The sequence below is a fragment of the Bos indicus x Bos taurus genome, chromosome 22 (genome assembly GCF_003369695.1).
Source record: "Bos indicus x Bos taurus breed Angus x Brahman F1 hybrid chromosome 22, Bos_hybrid_MaternalHap_v2.0, whole genome shotgun sequence".
Taxonomy (NCBI): Eukaryota; Metazoa; Chordata; class Mammalia; order Artiodactyla; family Bovidae; genus Bos; species Bos indicus x Bos taurus.
Genome location: NC_040097.1, coordinates 41548993 through 41575218, shown reverse-complemented (window position 1 = coordinate 41575218; position 26226 = coordinate 41548993). Strand labels below are relative to the sequence as shown.

The window sequence follows — 26226 nt, the reverse complement described above, 5'->3', positions numbered from 1 at the left end:
TTAGACCCCTCACAACTCAGCTTTCTCATTTCTTTTATGATACTCCTCTGTTAAACTCTCTCTTCAGTTTGTCCAATGTAATCTCCTCTCATTCTTTACTGAACTTATGCTACTGAAGTTTGTCTTCACCTTCTAACCAGTACCTCTTTCAAAGCCAATGATGACCTCCGCCTTCATAAATCCAATCATCAATTCTCAGGTCTGGTCTTGTCTGATTTTCAGTTCCTCAATTTTCGCTTCTTGGAAACACTTTAAACTTGGTATCTGGGGCACCAAACTTCCTGGCATTCTTTCTACCTCTTCAGGCACTTCTGAGTCCATTGTGCTGGATCCATCCCAATTCTAGACTTGTAACTATTATATTGGCTCAGTCCTTCAGTGTCTTCTATGCTAAAGTGATTACATCCCATCTTGCAGCATTAAATACCATTTATACCCTCGTGAAGTCTCAAAATGAGATCTCTATTGTGAACCTCTCCTCTTAGTTCTAGATTTGTACAATCAAATTCTCACTCAGCTTTCCCACGTGGATATATAGAAGGCATTTGAAATTTTACAAGAACAAAATAGGGCTCTAATTTTCTCTCTTCTCCCCAAACCTGCTTCCGACACCTCAGTAAAAAGGCACCAATTAGTGTCAACATCCAATTAGCTGCATACAACAAACACCTCTGATTCATAATGAATGTCATTCAAACACCATATCCCAGTGATTAATGAGTACTCTTAGTTCTACCTTGAACCAAGTGCTTGTCACCGTCTCAAACCGTTTACCCTCTCTAAAGCCATCTGGGTCCCCCATTATAATGTAAGCATCAAAAGTGAAAAGACATTACCAAATTCATTGTTGTAGCAAATAACTTTCATAACTTCCAAGGAGTGATCCTATTTGAATATTTTGCAGTATTTGCAACAACTGCACTGTGTTATCTCTATTAACGGTTACAAAGTCACAAGAACTTCTCCCGCGGTGGATTTATGTTGATGTATGGCAAAATCAATACCATATTGTAAAGTAAAAAAATATATATATAAATAAAAACAAACAAACAAAAAAAGAACTTCTCCTACTTCTATAGTCAGTTGTCCACATTTATAATCAAATGAAACCCCAAATTTCAGTTAGGGGCTCACTGAAATAAAGAGGCATGGAAAAAAAATGAATGAATTCTGTCTTTGTTTCTCACTTATTATCCCCAACAAATAATTACATGTTTACTTTTTTCTCATCTTTCTAGAATGTACAGGAAAGGACTAGTTCTTTCTCATCTCTGACATCCAGAACCATGCTTGACAATAGACACCCAACAAATATATGAAATATGTGAAAAATAGAAGTAAAAGACAAGGATTATCATTATTATTTTTCTCCTTATGATTCAATTCAGTTCAGTTCAGTCGCTCAGTCGTATCTGAATCTTTGCAACCCCATGGACTGCAGTATGACAGGCCTCCCTGTCCATCACTAACTCCTGGAGTTTACCCAAACCTATGTCCATCGAGTTGGTGATGCCATCCAGCCATCTCATCCTCTGTCGTCCCCTTTTCCTGCCCTCAATCTTTCCCAGCATCAGGGTCTTTTCAAATGAGTCAGTTCTTCTCATGAGGTGGCCAAAGTATTGGAGTTTCAGCTTCAGCATCAGTCCTTCCAATGAACAGCCAGGACTGATCTCCTTTAGGATTGACCGGTTGGATCAATTCTTCGGTGCTCAGCTTTCGTTATAGTCCAATTTTATGATTATAATTATATAATTATAGGCATAATCTTTATGATTAGGATTATCATTGTAGCAGCTAATGCTTATGGGACATCTACTCTATGATGGATACTACTGCAAGCAATTTTATGCATTGGATTAGCTCACTTATTCTGCATAAAAGCCTCTGAAAGAATGAACTAGTATTATTTCTGTTTTATAAACAAGGACATGGATCCTTTATGAGCATAAGTGACTCACACATTTCACTAATGAGCAAAGTTAGATTTTCAATGTAGGTACATCTCACTTTTAACCATGCTCTTAACCACTATAAAACAAGAATATGTGAGTGTTGTATCAATGTTTGGGCACATGATGGAAATGTGGGAAAAAAAGGGAGAGGAGGATGTAAGAATAGGTGCCAAGTATTGAGTATTTCCCCATCTCCTTGTAGCAGTCTCTTTATTCCTCCAAAGAATTAGACCAAAGAACTAGAATGAAATTTGATTTTTCTCCCTCACTAAGCCCCCTTCTCTTTGGAAGAAAATAAATAAAAGAGAAATCAGTGTCACCCCCTTCCCTTTTCTGATGAGTCTACTTAGAATCTGAATGCTGCAAAAGCTAAAGCAAGCTGGTCTTGAATCAGGTACTAGTTCTGCCCTATGAGATAGAGATTTCACCTGAAGCTTAGTGATTTTTGTTTCTCATGGTAAATTTTTTCTTCTTAATTTAGAGAAAAAATACTTACTTTTTGATCTCCCAACTTAATAGAATCAATGTGCTGTTAATTATCTTGCTTCCAAACATGTATCATTTGTCTATTTTACTCTTAACCTTTCTGTGACACAAACACACACATACAAATCTACAAAAATCTACTTCATGTACTGAATATATTAAAAAAAAAAAAACTCTTTAGTCCATGGGCAGAATTAGTTTAAATTTCAATTTAAAATATAACTAAATTAGGTCTTGCTTTAAAAAAAAATAACAACTCAACAACACTGATAAAAAAAAATTCACTAATTTTACAATCTTTAAATTATAGTAAAATTCTGGCATCTAAAATCCATAAATATCTTTGCCCTTTTCATTCAAATCTTCTGTAAATCTCACCTCTCCAGAGAGCCTTTCATCCCACCTGGTGTAATACTAGGGACAAGCTGCCATGGCAATCTGGTAGAGAAACATGTATTCCCTCATTTCTTAAGGCTGGTTTAGCTGAGAGTTTATGATGAATTACAAAACGTATACAATGTTAACACTAGGTTTAAACAAGTGTTTATTTAGTATTTAACATTTTTCATGGCATGGTGTTAGAAGCTCTGGTCAGCATATGGATTGAGGGAAACACCCAAGAATTTTCATTTCTTCTTTATCATTTTTAGTATCTGTAGCTTCCCTTGAGGAGTTCATAATCTTTTGTATCCTAATGGTGACAACATGAAATAAGTATTGCTACACGTATGTGTCTAAGCACCAGGAACAAAACACAGGAGAAGAGATGAGCAGAAAAGAACATACTGAAGAAACTTCACTGAGGGATTTTGCCAGTCACCAAAGCTTGGCGGGGGTGGGTATTCCAGGCAGAAGAAACTGGCTGAGTCAAAGCCTAGAGGGGTGCAATATTTGGTGTTTGGGGACAGGCTTGTCCAGGGAAAATAAAGGACAAAGGAAAAACTAAGCCAGTGGCCAAAAGAAGCTGAGAGAAGGGGACATAAATTTAAACCAGAAGAAAAGGGTGTCGGTCTTCTTTCTCTGCATCATCCCATGCATTGAACTTTGTTTTGTAACAGAATAACTCACACCTAAGTGTTTGCATTTCAATTCTATACATGCTTTTCAGATCTTGGAAAAGTAGTCATGTGTTTTAAATACTCCTCTTTCCCATAGCATTTTCTCAACTGAGCAGTTAAAGGTAGGTTCTATAATGCTAGTTTTACTATAAACTTTTTTTGTCTGTAATTGTCTTTCACGGTTTTTGAAAAGTGATTTATTAGGTTTCATACCAAACACAACCAGAAGTCTCTCATCCCTATACTAGCATGCAGTGGGTCCTGTCATTTCCTTCTCAACAAGTCTCATTCCTCCTGGGCTTCAATGTTCAGCCACCTTATTAAATTCATCTCCCTACAGGGAAGAACTTAGGAATGAGCCCTGTCTATTGGTACTTCTACATAGAAAGTTTATTTATTTCCATTATCAAAAACCTACAGCCAGAAAGATTGGCTTGGAGGAAATCTGCGATTGTAAAAAAAATGAAATCGCATTTCTTTTTCCAAGCTGCTCAGCATAAATGAGAAAAAAACATTCTTATCATGTAAAAATGCTCTTCTTGACCTTTGCCATTAGAGTGAGTGCTCAGATACTGTGGGATTTTCCAGCAGTCGTGATAAATTGCGCCCTACTCATATTTCTTATACCTCAAGTCATGGGGTAAAGTACAGCTAATCGGATCACCAGATGATTGGAATCTGACTCTCAATGAATGCTGTCGCAGATGTAAAGCTTGGAAAATTACATTCTCTATGTCTTTAGAAAGCCAGTAGTTTGGGGAATTCTCTACAAATATTTAAGTAGTTAGTTACTTCTCTTGAGGATCTGTTTAAAGGAAAAGGAAAACACTTGTATTTCAGAAATTTAACAGAACTGCTTCCACTAGAACATTCTATAATATGCATGGTAAGACATTACCATATCATATATGGCACTGTGCCTTTGTCACAAACCCCCTACTAGTTACTGTTTGGATATTCAGATCTGATGTTTACCTTAGATGTCTATAATAACTCCAAAAAACTGTCTGGCAGAACTGTCAATCAACTGCAATGGAATGGGCACATGGTCAACGGCAGAGCACTGGTTTCTCATCTTCTTGGAAGCTGAGTTTGGAGAATAGGACTGATGGCTTAAACTGAGCTGGAGTTGATTCACCCTGTTGGTGGTTCCCCAAAGAGATCATCATCTCCTTTTTTTTTTTTTTTGAGTTATTAGAGTCGACTTTTACTTGTCTGTTTTAAGCTTAATTCCTTGTTCTTTCCTCTAATTCCTTGGGTTGCTGCATAACCTTCCAGATAGATCCATCTTTCTCTTTTGCATTTATCATTAGTTTATGTTGCTTATACTTAGCTTTTTTTTATAATTCTCAAAAATTTTTGACCAAATTATTTAAATAATAGTAAACAAATAAAAACAGCAACAATGAAACCACAATGATTAAAAACAACTTTCAAAATAACTAGAAATCCTACTGTTATGACTCATGGCACCAGCTCTGTCTCTGTGGAGCTTAATACAAGGTCATGATATAAAAATGAAAACACTCAGTATTTCACTGTGAAGTAATGCATGCATTTTACACTTAGGAGGATGACTTCAAGGCTAAAGTTGTTTTTTGTACACACTCCAATGTAAATAAGGTTTTATGTTTTCACATAATAGATGTGAATAGAGGATGAGTTCCACTTTTAAAGGAGTGGATACAAGCCAGGTAGCAAATAATAATTATCAGTCAAAAGCCAGTCAAACTGGAAATCAGACAGCTCAGTAGAAATGTCTTATGTTATTCATACAGGTTGCCACCAAAACCATTACTCTAATATGAATGCAGTATTCTAAGGCTGAGAGAATTTGTTTAGAGAAAGCAAGCTACTGTTAAACCTTAGTTTACCATGTACAGGAAAACTGAAACTTTGCTTTGTTCAATAATATTAAGGGAACACCTAGGAAACCACTGTTCTCCAAGGAGAACATTGGAAGAAGAGAAGGGGTTTATTACCAGGGCCCTTTATCTCCTGATTATTCTATACTCCATACCCTTCCTCCTCATTTTCAGTATCTTTACTCTAGTAATTTTCATCACTAATGCTTAACCTCCAACCAGCATCTTCTGTCTGCTTTTCTGTCTGTCTAATCAATAAGAAATTCTATTTAGAAATTTTAAGAAGTTTGGAATAGACTACTACAACTTGGTTGAGTGATCTATACTGATTTAGCAAAACATACAGAATAATGGTGAAACATGTGAAAGTTGATCCAGCAAAAATTCTTCAAAAAACAGTCACTTGCATTGACATACGTGTTTTTATTAAAAAATATGCTTGTTCTATCTTTTCCTTTCAATTTAGACTTAGGATACCCAAGTAAAACTCAATATTCAATTCTTTAAAAATATAGGAGTGGTGTTAGCAACATGGGTAAGACACCCCACATCATATCCCTCCCTCAGTAAAAACAGTTAGTCATCTATCCACAGACAAAAGTGTCTTTGTCAGTGGGATCCAGCACAATACATCAAGGGATTCAGGGACCACTCACGCAATGAGGAATAAGGGTACAGACCTTGGATATGAACTCTACAGTGGCCCATTAACTGAAGACAGCTCCCCTTGGCCATGGCCCATGAGCCCCTGGAGAACACTGTCTTAGACAAGCTGCCACAGACAACTGAGCCCTTGCTGGAAGTTCAGATTTTCAGTGGAGAAGTTCCCACATAGTGGTGGAGTGACAAAGTATGTTCAGATGCACCGGAGAAGGCAACAGAAACAGTTCTACTTTACTCACATCAACTGTCCTTCATGGAGGTTCAACTCAGAGCCAGAGGAAAGCTTCTTGGCCCATGGTATCTCCCAGAGGGGAAGGAAGAGGAGTGAGTACCCAGCTCACTACATGGGACATTTCTAAAGAGGCTCACTGCTATCTCACTCTATCCCAAGTACTGAGTTTCAAGACTGGGAGGATAAAAATACACTGGGAAAGAAGTATATGGGACTCTTAAAAGGCATTAAAGGGATACAGGTCCTGCTAAGTGCATCACAAACACCATCAAGAAGTCTCCCATGAATAGCTGGGGACAACTTGCCTACAGATCCCCTTTATTGGCTCATGGACACTCCCCAGTGCTTCTTGTAGCTCATCCCACAAACCCCTAAACAGAGAATGGCTCTCTATCTGTGCTCCTGATGATAGCAAGTGTGATCTTTGGCAGATTATCTAGTGAACTTCCGTACAAAACTCATAAAAATCTGTGACCAGGGATAGACCACAAACTTGAGCTTATGCTCCACCCTTAGGAAAGCAAAAGGGAGGTTGCCAGCACCCAGCAACCTGTGTTGAAGGAGGAAAAAAAGACATATAAGCTTAAGAATTCTGCCACAAGAGGGAGCAACAAGCATGGAGCAGGCATATCCACAGAGGGACTGAAAAGGTTCAGACTTCCTATCAGGACTGATGGAAGGTATTCCTTCCCTGAAGTCAGTCTGCAATGACTAGATGAGTTACTGCTACAACAAATGCAAATACAGCACTGTAAGACCTCAAGAAATGTATAAAATAAAGGAAAGATGACACTATTAAAGGATCACACTAATCTTCCAATAACCAATCCCAAAGACATGGAGAGCTACAACTCATCCACTAAAGAATCCACAGTAGCTGTTTTGATGAAGATCAGTGAGCTATAGAAAACACAGTTTGATGAAACAAAACAAACAAAAAACACAGAAACAAAATGAGAAGCCTAATAAAGAGAAATCATAAGAAAGAACCAAATAAAATCTAAAGCTAAATAACACAATGAATGAAATAAAAAATGCAACTGAAGACATCAATAGCAGAATAAATCAACCAGAAATAAGAATCTATAGACTAGAAGACAGAGACTTTGAAATTATTCAGTTTATAATTGAATAAAGAATAAAGAGTGAGGAATAAACAGAATAAAGAATGAGGAAAGCCAATGTGATCAATCTATCAGATACCATCAAAAGAAGCAATATATGAATCACTGGAGTGTCAGAGGATAAAAAGTGGAGAAGAGGGTAAAGAGCTTATTTTAAAAATAATGACTCAGAACCTCCCAAATATGGAAAGGGATTTGGATATCCATGTTTGTAAAGTTCATAGGTTGCCAAACAATTCAACTTGAAGGATCTTCTTCAAGACACATTATATTAAACTGTCAAAATCAAAGAATTTTGACAAGGAAAGAATCTTAGAGAGAATAAAGTTTGTAACTTACAAGGGAACCCCCAGAAGATTATTGTCATATTTTCAGCAGAAGAGATTAAGAGGACAGGTTCAAAGAGATGGGAGGGAAAAAAAAAAAGCAAACCAAGAATGTTCTATCCAGCAAAACAATCCTTCAGAAATGAAGAAGCGATAAAACCTTTCCTATGTAACCAAAATCTGAGGGACTACTTAACCACCAGAACGGTCTTACAAGAAATGATGAAAGGAATTCTCAAACCTAAAATTAAAGGAAGCTAATATTAAAATATATAAAAATATACAACATACTAGTAAAGGTAAGTAATTAAATTCAAGTATATAGTCAAATTTAGAATACTTAATACTGCAATGTGGTGGTGTTTAAATGTATAACTCTAGTAGAAAGGTCAAAATAAAAAAAATTAAAAACTATTGCTATAATAATAGGTTAATAAATACATGATATAAAATAGGTAAATTATGTCATCAAAATATAAAAGAGCGAGGAAGTAAAAGGTAGAGTTTTATATGCAATTAAAGTTGTGTTGCTATCAGCCTAAAAAGACTGCTATATTTATAAGATGCTTTATATAAACCTCATGGTAGCCACAAAACAAAAACCTACTGTAGACAGACAAAAGATAAACTAAAGAATCAAAGCTACTATGGAAAACCAGCAAATGAGGAAGGTAGTGAGGGAAAAAGGAATGAGGGAACTATAAAACATCCAGAAAACACTCAATAAAATGAAATTAGCAGTCTTTCAGTTCAGTTCAGTTCGGTTGCTCAGTCGTGTCGGACTCTTTGTGACCCTATGAATTGCAGCACGCCAGCCCTCCCTGTTCATCACCAACTCCCTCCCGGAGTTCACTCAAACTCACGTCTATCGAGTCGGTGATGTCATCCAGCCATCTCATCCTCTGTCGTCCCCCTCTCCTCCTGCCCCCAATCCCTCCCAGCATCAGACTCTTTTCCAATGAGTCAACTCTTCACATGAGGTGGCCAAAGTACTGGAGTTTCAGCTTTAGCATCATTCCTTCCAAAGAACACCCAGGACTGATCTCCTTTAGAATGGACTGGTTGGATCTCCTGGCAGTCTTTACCTATCAATAATTACCATTAATGTAAATAGATTAAATTATCTATTCAAAAGGCAAAATGAAATGGCAACCTACAAAAGTTGAAGTCATTATCAGGATTAAAATCCAAAATATTTATATGAAAGTCATGTAACTCAATAACAAACATACAAACCAAGAAAAAAAAAAAAAACAGTCTGATTAAAATATGGATAGAAGAGCTGAATTTGTATTTTTCCAAAAAAGATAAACAAATGGCCACCAGGTACATGAAATGATGTTCAACATCACTAATCATCAGGGAAATGAAAATTAAAACCACAATGAGATAGCATCTCACATCTGTTAGAAAAGCTATTATCAAAAAGAGTAAGCGATAACAAGTGTTGACAGGAATGCGGTGAAAAAAGGAACTCCTGTGCACTGCTGGTGGGAATATAATTGGTACAACCACTATGGGAAACAGTAGGAATGCTCCCCAAGAAATTAAAAATAGAACTACTACATGATCCAGCAATTAAATTTCTGGGTATATGTTCAAAGCAAATAAAATCAGGATCTCAAAGAGATATCTGTACTCTCATGTTTACTGAGCATTACTCACAAGAGCTAAGATAAAGAAGCAACCTAAATGTCCATATAGGGATGAATGAATAAAGAAAATGTGCTATAATCACATACATACAATCAATGGACTATTGCTCCATCATGAGAAAGAAGGAAATCCTGACTTTTGCAACAATCATTGATGGAACTTGGAAGCATTATGATAAATGAAATAAGTTAGAGAAATGCGATTACTATATGATATCACTTGTACGTGGAAGCTTAAAAGGCTGAACCCAAAGAAATAGAAAGTAGAATGGTAGTTTCCAGGGGATAGGGAGGAGGTAATCAGGAGACGTCTGTCAAATGGTACACATTTTTGGTTATTATATAAATAAATTTTAGGAATCTAAAGTACAGCAAGATGATTATAGTCAATAATACTTTATTACACACTTGAAAGCTGCTGAGAGAGTAAGACTTGATGTTTTCACCACAGAAAGAAATGGTCATTGTGTGAGATGACAGATGCTGACTAGCCCTACTGTGGCAATCATTTTGAAATATTAAGTGTCGAATCATCAGGTTGTCCACCTTAAACTTGAACAACATTAAATGTCAATTATATTTCAAGAAAGCTGGGGGGAAATAGAGTGGGATCCCAAGAGATAAATGATGGAACACCTAAAGCAGGATGCCATCTGTGAGTCTACCATAAGCCATTCTAATGTCTACTTCCGATCTTAATTACCAGTAACTGTTGAACAAAGCACCCATAAGAACAGACTGACAACACAATTTATATCAGTTAATCAAAAGTGTGCAGTAGAATTTGTACTAAGTGCAACGCCATATATCAGGTTTTTAGAAAATAACACATGTGATCCTTTTAGAGAGCTAAGTATTAAGTACTTTCAGCCAAAAAAAAAAAAATTAGCCCAGAGGAATCTATGATTTCTGTAGCCTCTAGGATTAAGACATTGGTAATAACATATTTCTATATAATTAGTCACCAAACACCAAAAGTTCTATAGTTTTAATTCTGACAACTTCAACAGAATTAAAACCAAGAGAATTTGTCTTCATTAAAAAATATACCAGTATGTCACTGTGATGTTGATTTTTTAAACTTTTATATTTAAATCCAAAAGATCACCAACACTCTAGGAAAATTAACCTTTTTTTTTTTTTTTTACATGTTGACATGTTTAGTAGATACCATTTATTTTTAAGTCCTTTTAATAAATACCTTGAATTTTTCTTGAGACCTTTAACGTTGTTATGATGACTTCACTTTTAATATTTGCCCCTTTATGGAAATCCTATGTTTTAGTCTCTCTACTAGTCTTTCAAAGGATCACCCCAGTACTATGGCTTGTACACTGTGATGACATCCCAGTAATACCAACCTATAAAGAGCCTGCTTGATAATTCATGCTGACTCTAACATATTAATGCATTCAGTGGAATAATATCATCTAATGATTGTTGGCAATATGTTTTAAGTGCTTGCTATTTATAGGTAACAAGAAATGTGAAGAATTGGGAATAGGCAAATTTGGAGCTATATGTGGTCCGGGACCTCAGTCAGTCAGTGCGGTACTTCTTTAGGATGGCTACTATTACTGCTGAGATATTGATCATCTAGCTGGCTTCAGTTTGCCTGGGGAGCAGTAATGCAAGTGATATGGGGCTTTGTAGAATTTCCTATAATCTCTTGAAAGATTTAACAGCAGGGGTCTATTTGCCAAATAAAAGGTAAACAGATCCCTCTGTGCAGGTCCCAGAGAAATTACATTTACAGGCATCAAGTTGTTCAAACCACAAAATAATTTAGGAAAGACTGAACTCCAGTAAATAGATATTTTTCAAGGAACGACCCATCAATTTAATATTTCTTGGGCTGGAGTATCCATCTATTATTCAGAACTATCCATTTGATCTGCTGAATCATTGAAAAAGCAAGAGAGTTCCAGAAAAACATCTATTTCTGCTTTATTGACTATGTCTAAGCCTTTGACTGGGTGGATCACAATAAACTGTGGAAAATTCTGAAAGAGATGGGAATACCAGACCACCTGACCTGCCTCTTGAGAAACCTGTATGCAGATCAGGAAGCAACAGTTAGAACTGGACATGGAACAACAGACTGGTTCCAAATAGGAAAAGGAGTACATCAAGGCTGTATATTGCCACCCTGCTTATTTAACTTATATGCAGAGTACATCATGAGAAACGCTGGGCTGGAGGAAGCACAAGTGGAATCAAGATTGCCGGGAGAAATATCAATAACCTCACATATGCAGATGACACCACCCTTATGGCAGAAAGTGAAGAAGAACTAAAGAGCCTCCTGATGAAAGTGAAAGAGGAGAGTGAAAAAGTTGGCTTAAAGCTCAACATTCAGAAAACGAAGATCGTGGCATCTGGTCCCACCACTTCATGGCAAATAGATGGGGATACAGTGTAAACAGTGGCTGATTTTATTTTTCTGGGCTGCAAAGTCACTGCAGACGGTGATTGCAACCATGAAATTAAAAGATGCTTACTCCTTGGAAGGAAAGTTATGACCAACCTAGATAGCATATTAAAAAGAAGAGACATTACTTTGCCAAAAAAGGTCCATCTAGTCAAGGCTATGGTTTTTCCAGTGGTCATGTATGGATATGAGAGTTGGACTATAAAGAAAGATGAGTGCTGAAGAATTGATGCTTTTGAACTGTGGTGTTGCAGAAGACTCTTGAGAGTCCCTTGGACTGCAAGGAGATCCAACCAGTCCATCCTAAAGGAGATCAGTCCTGGGTGTTCATTGGAAGGACTAATGTTGAAGATGAAACTCCAATACTTTGGCCATCTGATGCAAAGAGCTGACTCATTTGAAAAGACCCTGATGCTGGGAGGGATTGAGGGCAGGAGGAGAATGGGACAATAGATGAGATGGTTGGATGGCATCAGCGACTCAATGGACATGGGTTTGGGTGGACTCCAGGAGTTGGTGATGGACAGGAAGGCCTGGTGTGCTGCCATTCATGGGGTCGCAAAGAATTGGAGACGACTGAGCAACTGAACTGACATTGATCCATTTGACTAATTCCAGGACCCCCCTCCTTGCCTCTGTTTTGCTAAGCATTGCTATTTTTCTACATGGGTGTGTGTACTTGCCTATTCCAATGTAGAGGAACACTCTGGCAAAGGCAACCAAAAAGACAGCATTGTTTAGACTCCGACCACCCCAAGTTTCAGTTAGAGCACTGAAATGACAATGGAAATAACTTTTCCTTGCTGTGTATAGTCTTGTATGTGTGTTAATTGCTCAGTTCTATCTGACTCCTTGTGGCCCCATAGACTCTAGCTTGCCCGGCTCCTCTGTCCACGGAGTTCTCTGGAGTGGGTTGCCATGTAGTCTTAGTGGGACTCAAAATCAAAATGTCATACTTTCCCACAAGCAAAGCATAGGTATGCCCCATAAGCACTCAGGTTTTATATAGCTTCCTCCTATTCTATAAGCTACCTAATATTCTTCCAATATTTTCTCTCTCTTGCTGACATTTATCAAAACCTATGGGATTCAAAACTGGGAGTCTCATGCAATGAGCATTTTTGTAAAGACTGGGAAAAGAAAAGTTCACTTGAATGCTAAATGCAGTGTCACTCAACAGGGGCAATAAGTTCCATGTTCTGCCTCTGAAGTTCAGTGGTATGATGATAACTACTACAGAAGCACGATTCTCTTTCCCTCTACTCAAATGACCAAAAAATTCTATTATTCAAAATAATTTTCTATATTTGAGTCTCCACTCCTATATTAAAAGATGACCTATGTGCCTCTTCACTACATCTTTAACTTTGATGCCAGAATCCTATATCCCTTTTCTCCTCAGCACATGAAACTTACGGTAATCATACTTAAGTCAATGAATAAAGGAGGGGTTCATTTCGTATTCATATCTTTTCACATTCCTCCACGTTGCTCAGCTGCAATGAAGGTAGGTGGAAGACATGAGGAGGACTTGCTGAGATACACTTTTTCACTGTATTTCTACCTGCAGTGAAAATAGTGTTATCATCCACATTCGTCCCACATCAACAATTATGGTCTATTGCCCAGAGGAAACATATCTTTTTCAATCAAGGTGGATTAGAATTCTCTGAACCAAGAGAGGCTACTTTTCACAATAAATAGGTGATGACTTTGCAAACCAAAGCAGCAAGATGCTGGCTCTCAGTTACCAAAACTATTAGGGCTGGAAGCACAAGTTCTTAACCCCAGAGCCCAAGCATTTTCTGCAGTACTTTTTATGTTGAGAGAAAGAGCACTCTCCATTTAGAAATCTGAGTCAAAATTCTTTCAAAGTGATTCTGTTTCATTTGAAACATTTAAAATGTTAAATGCTATTAAACAATTTTCTCTTGGGGTTTTTTTACATGACAACCTCTTCCTAAAATGTCAGTCACTACCCCATTTAGGGCAGCCTTAGGGCAGTCTTATCTGCTAACTCCTATTTACTCATAGTGTACATTACCCAAAGAAAGTATTCAGACACGCACAGTATAAGACACACCACCAGATGCTTTACCCCGTTTTTCTCTTCTCATAAGTTTACTATAGCATATTAATGGTAACCTTGAAAGCTAAAATGGGAAGAAATTTCCAGCTATAACCTTGGAGTTATACTATTATATACCATTATATTATTTTACTATACGCATACACTCTTATAATAGTATACTCTTACACTATTATATTTTTAAACTCAGTGTACATATACTGAGCCTAATCTCTGTTGGACATTATCCTAGATACAGAGTACCAAAAGTCAAACACAACATAATTCCTACCTTCAGTAAACTTACGTTCTAAAATAAATGAGTCACAGATATGCAATGTACAGTGTGGGGAAGACAGTCATCTGTAATATCTTTGTGTGGTGACATGCTCTATGTAGTAGACTTGTCATGATGACCATTTTGAAATGTACAGACACACTGAATCACCACATCATATGATAGGAACTAACACAGTGTTGTTAGGTCGACTACACTTCAAAAACAAACTCACAGAAAAACAGGTCAAACTTCTAGTTACCAGAGATAAGGGACGGAAGGAGGGGGAACTGGTGAAGGTGGTCAACAAGTACAGACTTCCAGTTATAAGATAAATAAGTATCAGAGTTGTAATATACAACATGAGAAACACAATTAACACTGCTATATATTATACATGAGACTCGATAAGAGATTAAATTCTAAGAGTTCTCATCACAATTAATGTTTTTTCTATATCTTCAATTCTGAATCTATATGAGATGATGGATGCTCACTAAACTTATCGTGATAATCATTTTGTGGCATATAAAAGTCAAATCTTCATGCTAAGAAAAAATAAAAAATAAACTCATATTCAAATGAGAGAGGATTAGATAGATTATAATGATTAAATGACATGCAACAAATACCATAATAGTTATGCACAAAGTGTTACAGAACTCTTAGAAGCAACACTCAATTACATTTATGAAGATGGAAGCCAAATAACATAAGCTAAGACTTTCTACATTAAGTAGTAAAATATTGATTGAAATTATTCTAGATAATCTCCAGAATCACTGGGGAGACCAAGGAACCAAAGTCAAAAGATGAAGCAAAGGATGACTAGGCTGTTAGAATCAAAGGTTAAAAAAAATAATGAAAGTGTACCACAGGGCCAAGTTCGCTTGGGCCCTGCTGCTGCTACTTTTGGAAATGGGAAGTAGGAGATTCTGCTACCACTGCCATTTCATGCTAGATAGCACATCTACCCCTGGATCCTGGATACTACTGCTGCTGCTGTCAATAAAATGGAATTCCACTGTCCCTCCTTTGCGTCTCTAGCTCTTGATCGACCTATGGCAAGTTTGCCTGAGTATGTCTGATTCGCCAAGACTGGGTGACATCGCTGTGTTCTAACTTCAAGGGAGGCTGGAACATGAATTGCTGGCCTTTTGGCTCTACCATGGTATGCACCCTCATTGTCTCATCATGACTTGGCAATTGGTCTATCCCATGACTTTACTAATGGAGAGGGACTTTACAGTGCTGTGCTATTAAAAAAAGACACATGTACACACTGTGATCCAAAACAGGACCATGAAGGGAGACTAAGTCAGGGGTAACTTTTTTCAAGGTGTTATGTTTTGGGAAAAGACTTAGCTCACAGTCGAGGCAGAAAGCAAAGGATTAGCAAAGGCACAGAATAACCTGACACCCACAGAAGGCTGACTGGGGTAGGACAAGAAATGCATATATGGGGGCTTGAAGTAGGAATCAAAGATTACAGGCATTGTATGGAGTAAGACTGGTGACTACATCAGGTACCAGGTCAGAAATAACCCATACACCAGGCTAGGCATCTTTTGCTTAATCCTATGGAGTAAGGGTCTGAATTTGGCAATAAGGAGTTCATGATCTGAGCCACAGTCAGCTCCCGGTCTTGTTTTTGCTTATTGTATAGAGCTTCTCCATCTTTGGCTGCTGCTGCTGCTGCTAAGTCGCTTCAGTCTTCCGACTCTGTGCGATCCCATAGATGGAAGCCCACCAGGTTCCCCCGTCCCTGGGATTCTCCAGGCAAGAGTACTGGAGTGGGTTGCAATTTCCTTCTCCAATGCGTGAAAGTGAAAAGTGAAAGGGAAGTCGCTCAGTCGTGTCCGACTCCCAGCGACCCCATGGACTGTAGCCAACCAGGCTCTGCCGTCCATGGGATTTTCCAGGCAAGAGTACTGGAGCGGGGTGCCATTGCCTTCTCCGCCATCTTTGGCTACAAAGGATATAATCAATCTGATTTCAGTGTTGACCATCTGGTGATGTCCATGTATAGAGTCTTCTCTTGTGTTTTTGGAAGAGGGTGTTTGCTACGAACAGTGCATTCTCTTGGCAAAACTCTATTAGCATTTGCCCTGCTTCATTCCATACTCCAAGGCCAAATTTGCCTGTTACTCCAGGTGTTTCTTGACTTCCTACTTTTGTATTCCAGTCCCCTATAATGAAAATGACATCTTTGGGGGGTGTTAGTTCTAAAAGGTCTTATAGGTCTTCATAGAACCATTCAACTTCAGCTTCTTCAGTGTTACTGGTTGGGGCATAGGCTTGGATTACCGTGATACTAAATGGTTTGCCTTGGAAATGAACAGAGATCATTCTGTCATTTTTGAGATCGCATCCAAGTACTGCATTTTGGCTTCCCTGGTGGCTCAGACGTTAAAGCATCTGCCTCCAATGCGGGAGACCCGGGTTCAATCCCTGGGTCGGGAAGATCCCCTGGAGAAGGAAATGGTAACCCACTCTAGTATTCTTGCCTGGAGAATCCCATGGACGGAGAAGCCTGGTAGGCTACAGTCCACAGGGTCGCAAAGAGTCGGACACGACTTCACTTTCACTTTCTTTCACTGCATTTTGGACTCTTTTGTTGACCATGATGGTTACTCCATTTCTTCTAAGGGATTCCTGCCCACAGTAGTAGATATAATGGTCATCTGACTTAAATTCACCCTTTCCAGTCCATTTTAGTTTGCTGATTTCTAGAATGTCAATGTTCACTCTTGCCATCTCCTGTTTGACCACTTACAATTTGCCTTGATTCATGGACCTGACATTCCAGGTTCCTATGCAATACTGCTCTTTACAGCATCAGACCTTGCTTCTATCACCAGTCACATCCACAACTGTGTATTGTTTTTGCTTTGGTTCCATCCCTTGATTCTTTCTGAATTCTTTAGGGAAAACCACTAGACCATTCAGGTATGACCCAAATCAAATCCCTTATGATTATACAGTGGAAGTGAGAAATAGATTTAAAGGACTAGATCTGAGAGACAGAGTGCCTGATGAACTATGGACAGAGGTTCGGGACATTGTACAGGAGACAGGGATCAAGACCACCCCCATGGAAAAGAAATGTAATAAAGCAAAATGGCTGTCTGAGGAGGCCTCACAAATAGCTGTGAAAAGAAGAGAAGCAAAAAGCAAAGGAGAAAAGGAAAGATATAAGCATCTGAATGCAGAGTTCCAAAGAATAGCAAGGAGAGATAAGAAAGCCTTCCTCAGCTATCAATGCAAAGAAAGAGAGGAACACAATAGAATGAGAAAGACTAGAGATCTCTTCAAGAAAATTAGAGATACCAAGGGGACATTTCATGCAAAGATGGGCTCGATAAAGGACAGAAATGGTATGGACCTAACAGAAGCAGAAGATATTAAGAAGAGGTGGCAGCAATACACAGAAGAACTGTACAAAAAAGAGCTTCACGACCCAGATAATCATGATGATGTGATCACTCACCTAGGGCCAGACATCCTGGAATGTGAAGTCAAGTGGACCTTAGAAAGCATCACTACGAACAAAGCTAGTGATGGAATTCCAGTTGAGCTATTTCAAATCCTTAAAGATAATGCTGTGAAAGTGCTGCACTCAATATGCCAGAAAATTTGGAAAACTCAGCAGTGGCCACAGGACTGGAAAAGGTCAGTTTTCATTCCAATCCCAAATAAAGGCAATGCCAAAGAATGCTCAAACTACTGCACAATTGCACTCATCTCACACACTAGTAAAGTAATGCTCAAAATTCTCCAAGCCAGGCTTTAGCAATACCCTGAACTGTGAACTTCCAGATGTTCAAGCTGGTTTTATAAAAGGCATAGGAACCAGAGATCAAATTGCCAACATCTGCTGAATCATCGAAAAAGCAAGAAAGGTCCAGAAAAACATCTATTTCTGCTTTATTGACTATGCCAAAGCCTTTGACTGGGTGGATCACAATAAACTGTGGAAAATTCTGAAAGAGATGGGAATACCAGACCACCTGATCTGACTCTTGAGAAATTCGTATGCAGGTCAGGAAGCAACAGTTAGAACTGGACATGGAACAACAGACTGGTTCCAAATAGGAAAAGGAGTATGTCAAGGCTGTATATTGTCACCCTGTTTATTTAACTTATATGCAGAGTACATCAAGAGAAATGCTGGGCTGGAAGAAGCACAAGCTGGAATCAAGATTGCTGGGAGAAATATCAATAACCTCAGATATGCAGATGACACCACCCTATGGCAGAAAGTGAAGAGGAGCTAAAGAACCTCTTGATGAAAGTGAAAGAGGAGAGTGAAAAGGTTGCCTTAAAGTTCAACATTCAGAAAACTAAGATCATGGCATCTGGTTCCATCACTTCATGGGAAGTTAACGGGGAAACAGTGGAAACAGTGTCAGACTTCATTCTTTTGGGCTTCAAAATCACTGCAGATGGTGATTGTAGCCATGAAATTAAAAGACGATTACTCCTTGGAAGGAAAGTCATGACCAACCTTGATAGCATATTAAAAAGCAGAGACATTACTTTGTCAACAAAGGTCCGTCTAGTCAAGGCTATGGTTTTTCCTGTGGTCATGTATGGATGTGAGAGTTGGACTGTGAAGAAAGCTGAGCGCCGAAGAATTGATGCTATTGAACTATGGTGTTGGAGAAGACTCTTGAGAGTCCCTTGGACCGCAAGGAGATCCAACCAGTCCATCCTAAAGCAGATCATTCCTGGGTGTTTATTGGAAGGACTGATGCTAAAGCTGAAACTCCAATACTTTGGCCACCTCATGTGAAGAGTTGACTCATTGGAAAAGGCTCTGATGCTGGGAGGGATTGGGGGCAGGAGGAGAAGGGGATGACAGAGGATGAGATTGCTGGATGGCAGATGACAGAGGATGAGATGGCTGGATGGCATCACTGACTCGATGGACATGAGTTTGAGTAAACTCTGGGAGTTGGTGATGGACAGGGAGGCCTGGAGTGCTGCGATTCATGAGGTCACAAAGAGTCAGACATGACTGAGAGACTGAACTGAACTGAACTGATGGAGTAAGGGAAGCCTGGGACAGATAACGTAATTTCTGTATTTGTTTTTTGAAAAGATGATCATCTTAGTTAAGCCGATCCTATATTGGAAGAGCTGACCTGGAGGCATGGATAACTGAAGCTATGAACCATTAAGAATAAAGTGGGACTCAGAACTAAAGTAACTGTAATGATAGTTGGGGATAAGGGATATACCCAAGATGTGGTAACAAATTGGGTGTGGGTTAAAATCTGAAGTACTGTGTTAACCACTGAAGGTCCAAAAATTAAAATAATAAAGTTTCTTCTTGAGGAACTTAGTTTCATTTTAATCACAACGGAAAATAAATGATATCATGAGAGTGCTTGTGATTTTGTGTTTTGAAATTAAGTCCTTATTCAACACCTGTAATTTAAAATGGGATCACTGAACAGTTCATTAAGGAAACACTCCAAGCAGATATTAAACTGCCTCAGAGTTTTCTATATTCACCATGATATAGACAGAGGCAAAACAAAATTGGAAAATCCTGAAAGTTAGCATAGAAATATAGATGGGAATATTGTGAATTATAGCCCTGTTGCATCATACTGCTGTAACTTTAGTGTGGGGATGGTAACAGGGAAGAATGGAGTAGATTTAGGGTGGGGGTAACTGTGACAAATCTAAGCAAATGGATCTAGGATATAAGTTATGTGACTCACAAATCAAATATTTATATATTCTAAAAATTATATATCATAAGGTTTTCCTCTACATGCCATTTTACCCCCAATAAAGGCAAGCAGAAAATACAACTGTTCATTCTTTTCTCTTTCCTTAGCAAATATTTACTGAATGATTTCTATATGTCAAAAATTAGGCTAGATGATAGGGTTCCGAGGCAAAGCCCTTGACCTCATAGAGGTTACAGTCAGGTGGGAAAGATCGGTAACACAGCCCATGAAAGAAAGCATTGCATCTGTGAGGGAGGGCAGAGCAAGGGATCCTCTAATGATAACCAAATCCTACAATGAACAAATCCAACTTGTTCTTGAAGTAAAAAAAAAGAAACCTGAAGGCTGAATAATAGTTTACTAATAGGCAGTTAAATCTTCTAGTTATTCTAGGTAAAACTATTGTAGGTCAAGAGAAAGTTCTAAATTAAAAAGTCTACACATGTATACCTGTGGCGGATTCATTTTGATATTTGGCAAAACTAATACAATTATGTAAAGTTTAAAAATAAAAAAAAAAGTCTAGAAGGCAATGGCACCCCACTCCAGTACTCTTGCCTGGAAAATCCCATGGAAGGAGGAGCCTGGTAGGCTGCAGTTCATGGGGTCGCTAGAGTTGGACACGCCTGAGCGACTTCACTTTCACTTTTCACTCTCATGCATTGGAGAAGGAAATGGCAACCCACTCCAGTGTTCTTTCCTGGAGAATCCCAGGGAAGGGGAAGCCTGGTAGGCTGCCGTCTATGGGGTCGCACAGAGTTGGACACGACTGAAGCGACTTAGCAGCAGCAGAGTTTACCTAATAATTATAAGACCAGCTGAAATAATTAAGTGACTAGCATGAACTACCAAAGGATAGTTCAAATATTCTTTCTGGTTTGGAAAAGTTGATATGTCTCATGACACCATGGCAGTAATGGAGCGTGACTATTTCTGTCACATTATGAAGCAGTGGTCATGAGATTCCCCTGAAAATTGTGACAAACTAGAGTAGTTATATGTGATGTCCTTACTCTCATAATCCTTGACCCAAATTTGGTTCAAAAGCTCTGGACTATATTACTGCCTTACACAATCATAAGCACTTCTTTTGACCCTCACTGAGAAAAGAAGTCTTTATTTCTAATTTACACTACTTATTTTATTATGCTGACCTGAATTTTAAAGCACATTGGGAGTGAATAGGCTCTCATTCTGTGTGATATTAAGCAATAAATTGCTTTTGTTGATATTGCATGTGCAGCCATTCAAATAAACAGGGCAATTTATGCAAATATAACTGTTTTACAAAAATCTCATCATCTGAGAAAATCATGTTACAGTCCTCTCTGAAAGTTCAACAAGGAGCAACTTCCATGCATATTTAAATATCCCATGACTATACATGAGAGGACAATTATTAAGGTCTTCTCTGGCAGCTTAGAGAAACTGTATATAAACTTTCATGTCCCAGACAAATTAGATGGCCCCTTGTTGAAGGACAGCTTTCTTTTCTGACATTGTCTTGAATTGTTCTATTAGTCTAACAAAGGAGCACGTACCCGTGCTATGCCTACATGCATGGTGAGGATCCTTTAGGATCCAGTTTTATAAGTAGCCTTTGCTTAAAGACTTAAGCCTAAAGTTTGGAACTGAAACACTTTAAAACAGTGCAACTTTTACAGACACTTATAAAGAAGAACCACAATATTCAAACTATTTGAAAGAATGGAAGTAACTCCTGGGAACCTTCCAGCAGAACACAGAAACATTATCCTTGAGCTTACGCTTGCTCTCTCCACTTACCCTCACATACCCACAAATACACACACCTACCACATGAATAGGTCAACCTGAATAGCTCACTTCCTTTTCTTGGTATGCTTCTTATACAATGAAAGCATATTAGTAAGAATAGCAACTCAGCTGTATTTCATACACACACAGACACATACACACACACACATACATACATAACCTTTGAGTTATGACTAAAGGGAAGTGTTATCTACCACGCCAGTTATTTTCAATCTTTTCAAACTCAAGAATAACTTCAATAACTTCACTGATTTATAAGAAACTAGTGTGGAACACTAATAATTAGGCATCATTGGGTGTTGTGTTTCCCATACAGGATTTAATTTATCTTATTCTTATTAATCTCATTCTCTATAACAGGAATCTGAGACTTGGAAAGTTCAATTACGTGTCAAACATTACACAGAATACAAGTGATGGAAATCATTATCCAAATCCATGTCTTTCTGATACCTTTGCATTAGCTTATCGTTAGTGGTAGTATGCCACACTACCTCTCCTTACACACACTTTGACTTGTGTCTTTCTAGAGGATCAAGTTCTAGAACTAGCACAGAAAAAAAGTAAACACTGAAAATTACCCTTGAAAGTTACCTAAAATTCCCTAAGAATGTATACTTTCCTGAAGTTTCAATAGGGCACATTTTTATAATCCTTTTTCTTATACTCTGAATTAGAATATATTGTTGTTCCTCTGAATGCCAGAGAAGGTAGCTGGAGTCTTCTTACAAGTCGTGGAAAATGAATATTTACCTCTATATACTGGAATCACCTTTGGGTTGGCAACGTGCTCACAATATGAGCAGCCCGCAGAAGTGACACCCACCTAAGAAATGATGGAATCATGCTTCCCATCTCACATTTTTTTCCTAAGAAATACACATATTGAGTGAGCAGGCTTATCACACACCACTTCAGTTATAAGTTTCCCTCCTCTTTTTTCCTCCTTTCTTGGGGAGAAAGGAGGGAGTTGAATGCTGGGGTGTCTGTTAAGCACACAAATGAATTTACTTAAATTCATTGTACATATGGTATGGTTCCAATGAAATTTAATATAAATGCATGTCAACTGTCATAATGAAGAAGAACTTATTGCAAGACATCACTTGAACTCACAGTGTTTTCTGGCATTTCTGCAGCTGGCTTTTTGGTTACCCTCATACCCAAATTCAAAGGCTTTCAGATTGAAGGGTTTTATCCTAAATGGCTGCCAATAATTTTATTTTGAGCTGGGTCATTTCAATGTATGATTAGCTAAAATGATAAGCTGGGGAGTTCAGGTCATATTACAAGGTCCTTTCCTTTGTGAAGAGTCAGATACAGCAGACTTTGTATATATAAAGTTTTCACCAAGTGACACCAAGTATAAACAACCATTGGAAACTCAGCACTGACCTGACTATAGAATACAGACTTTTATAAAGGCCAACATTTGTCTTGATCCTGTCCTTTACTAAACAATCAACATGATTTTGGCCTTTTGAACACTGCACATTTTGCAGCAAAGTGGGTAGTACCCTTTGCTTTGTCCAGTACAAAGTTCAGTATTAAATTTGAGATTCACCTGTGGAAATTCTGTAGGACAAGATGGTATCTGAACTTTATTTCTGAGCTTTATCTTACTACTTTACCCATATTTTCTCTTCATTTTATTCTACCTATTGGTTATTATGCCCATATTTTAGATATGCCTTTAAGTCAGCCTCTAACATTATTTTCGTTAAAGCAGAAGTCAAAGAAACAAAGAAAGAAAGAAATGCATAGTTATCAAAAGTGGTTAGGCTGTTCTCAAAAGAGTCATGAATTCAGCTGTTAATGAGTCTTATAAATCACAGCATGGAAGACACAAGGCCAGAGTTAAGACTTATTTCTTAATCAGAAAGTTTCCCACTGAATCACTCCAGAAATGTTTCCCTTAGAAACAGTGTAGCTGGGAGTACAACAGTGACTCAGAAAGACACATTCTCTTTTAGAGTCTATGGGGCAAGAGAGAAAACGACAGCAACAACAAATTATGCTAACTGGTGATAACTGGTGTGGAAGAGGTCACTAGAAACACAAGACCAAACTGACAGAACCCAGAAGCTTTTGTATACACGTGTGTATGGACCTAGAAATGGCATTAGGGATGAACCCTGTAAATCATTAGGAGCTATGCAGTCAAAGGTGCTGAGAGTAACAGGATTTCAGCCAGAAGGAAGAGTATAATCACCCAGCCCTCCAGTGACATTTTCAGATGAGACATAATGATAAGGCTCTGAGTAAGAAGCACAAGATTCATAAAGAAGTCATGGCTCCCTTCTTTCAGCAGCCATGTACAGACACACCATCCATATGCTGGAGCATCGTATATCTGAGGACATAGACTGAAAGTCAAATGCTCCAAGCCATGTCTTCAGGATTTATGGCATCTATCCTCATGAAAAGAACCTCTGTTTCTACTGCTCTGTTTGTTGGCCTTACAGTTAGTTAACTATTCTGATAAATGACAGTTTGGATAATATCCTTACCACCAAAACCAAGGACCAGACTTTAGCCTAAAAACTTTTTAGGAATATCGAAGCATGCAATTTTTAAAAAAAAATCTATATTTACTAGATTCAACATTTCCATATGGGGAAGCCAGCAGATGCATTGTCACGATTCTTAAGTTTGAAGATTATGTCTCATTTTTACAAAATCCGTCAAACATTTGAACCCGTTACCTTCCATTTTGAGTTTAATAAGCAAACATAAAAGAACCTTCTCCAAATGCTTTCTAATAGAACTGTCTCAAAAGAATCTACAGTTTCAAAGGATATCTAAGTACACTCTACTGCCTGGATAATTCATTTAATTTGTTTTGGCCAAGTCATTCAGAGCCCTTACCATCACTCACCTTCAAAGCCCAGTGTGACTGTAATTGGGTTTTCATAATTTAAGCAAGTCTCTTCATTTTGGAGAGGGGCAAAGAGAAGGGGCACATGAAGAGGCATATTCAGCCACATTTGCTTATTTTCCTTAGAGATAATCTAATCCACACTACCAGCTATTGCACAGAAGTCAGACAGCAATTTTAGTACCTATTATTTTCTCTCTACTTCTTCCACTTTTAAGGCATTTCAGTTTCACATCTTTGAAAATATTATCTTCCAAATCACAACGTGCTATAAATGAGGACTCTGTAGATTCGCTTCACCGGCAATGGGGAATGTGAAGGTAGGAACAGGGTTATGGTCAACAGTGTTCACTAATGGTGGAAAGAAGCCTAAAGCCACAGACATTTAGAGAGGTCATCTTGATCACTGTGATCTCATCCTACCTGCCTCTTTGGAAATCTGGGTGAAGGATTCCACACCTTTCTCTCCGTAACTTCCTTCCGATGCGAGAGTAGACACGTAATTCCAACCCAGGGCCTTCACGATGTCTACCATGGCCTGGGCTTGAAAGGAATCGGGAGGGACCACACGAGAGAAGAAATCATAGCGTCGGTCATCACTTAACTCGGGTGCCGTCGATGCATAACTAATCTGGGGGATCTGAAAAGACAAGAAAGCACTACATGAGGGCACCATCAAGATGGGAGAGTTTCATTTGTACTTACGACAATTTACTTAAAATACAGGTCTTGAGCTCCAGAGAGGATGTGTGCTTGCCAAACACTGCATGAAAGTGTAAACCACCTAAATGCAACCAAATGCATCTATTTTTGTGTTATGACCTTTTATTTTTCTCCTCTTGGAGAAAGGAATGGGAATGGAGTGGGAATTACTTACATCATGGTGGTTAAGAGAAAAAATATATAACCATTCTAACATTGTGAATAATGCTTTAGTTACTATACACTAATACAAACAAAAGACAGGACAGCCTATCTGGTATATAAAGGTTGATTTATTTGACACATCTTGAGAATGTTTGTGGATGTAATTAGCTATCTAACATTGACTGAGTGCTGATCACCTGTGAGGAAATATCTAAGCAAGCTTCATGTGTTATTTATTTTTCATAAGAACATTATGAAGTAGATCACTAATGCCCTAAGACCAAGGCAAGAGGGTTCCCTGCCCCACCATCACTTCAATGGCTTATGCACTTTGGAAGGCCTTTCTCAAAATTTTTTTAGCTTCCATTTGGATGCTGAGAGAGGCTGACAGTCTTGATTGAATGACAGTGACCTCTGATTCCTATTTTTTTCCCTTTGCAGAATTATCTGACCCTCAGCTTCACATGTGATTAACCAAATGTCTCAAGAATTCTAGAACTTGTGTCTATATGAGTCATCCTATACCAAGACCCTGGTTCCAAGAGTGCAGTCTAATGAACAGAATACTCCTCTTGGCTGGCAAAATATTTATGTCCCAGGATCATGTGAGATTGCAATACCTGAGTAGTCCTGATATAGTGATCTTAGTTAAAGCCAATTGTGCATAGAAAGAAGCCTAGAAAAAAATTGTTTACCTGGGATCACAAATACACTAGGGAAAGACCCGAAACAGCCATAGATGAGGAACATAGCTTAGGGTCTAACTCCAGGATCTCTAGGCTAGTTGTTTTTACAATGCAATA

The 26226-nt window shown here is 38.3% G+C and overlaps 1 protein-coding gene across 9 annotated transcripts in view; it reads right to left on the bottom strand.

Moving 5' to 3' along the window:
- Nucleotides 1-26226, bottom strand: part of GRM7 (glutamate metabotropic receptor 7) — a 935325-nt gene that overhangs the window by 619191 nt on the left and 289908 nt on the right. For 7 of the 9 annotated variants that reach the window (XR_003507726.1, XR_003507723.1, XR_003507725.1 and 4 more), the window contains exon 2: nt 24980-25196. Coding sequence is in view for 5 of the 9 variants with exons in the window: in XM_027522339.1 (XP_027378140.1) it covers nt 24980-25196 (217 nt within the window). In the remaining 4 variants the exon portion in view is untranslated. The remainder of the gene's footprint in view (nt 1-24979; nt 25197-26226) is intronic. The other 2 variants (XR_003507724.1, XM_027522343.1) reach the window with 1 other exon arrangement.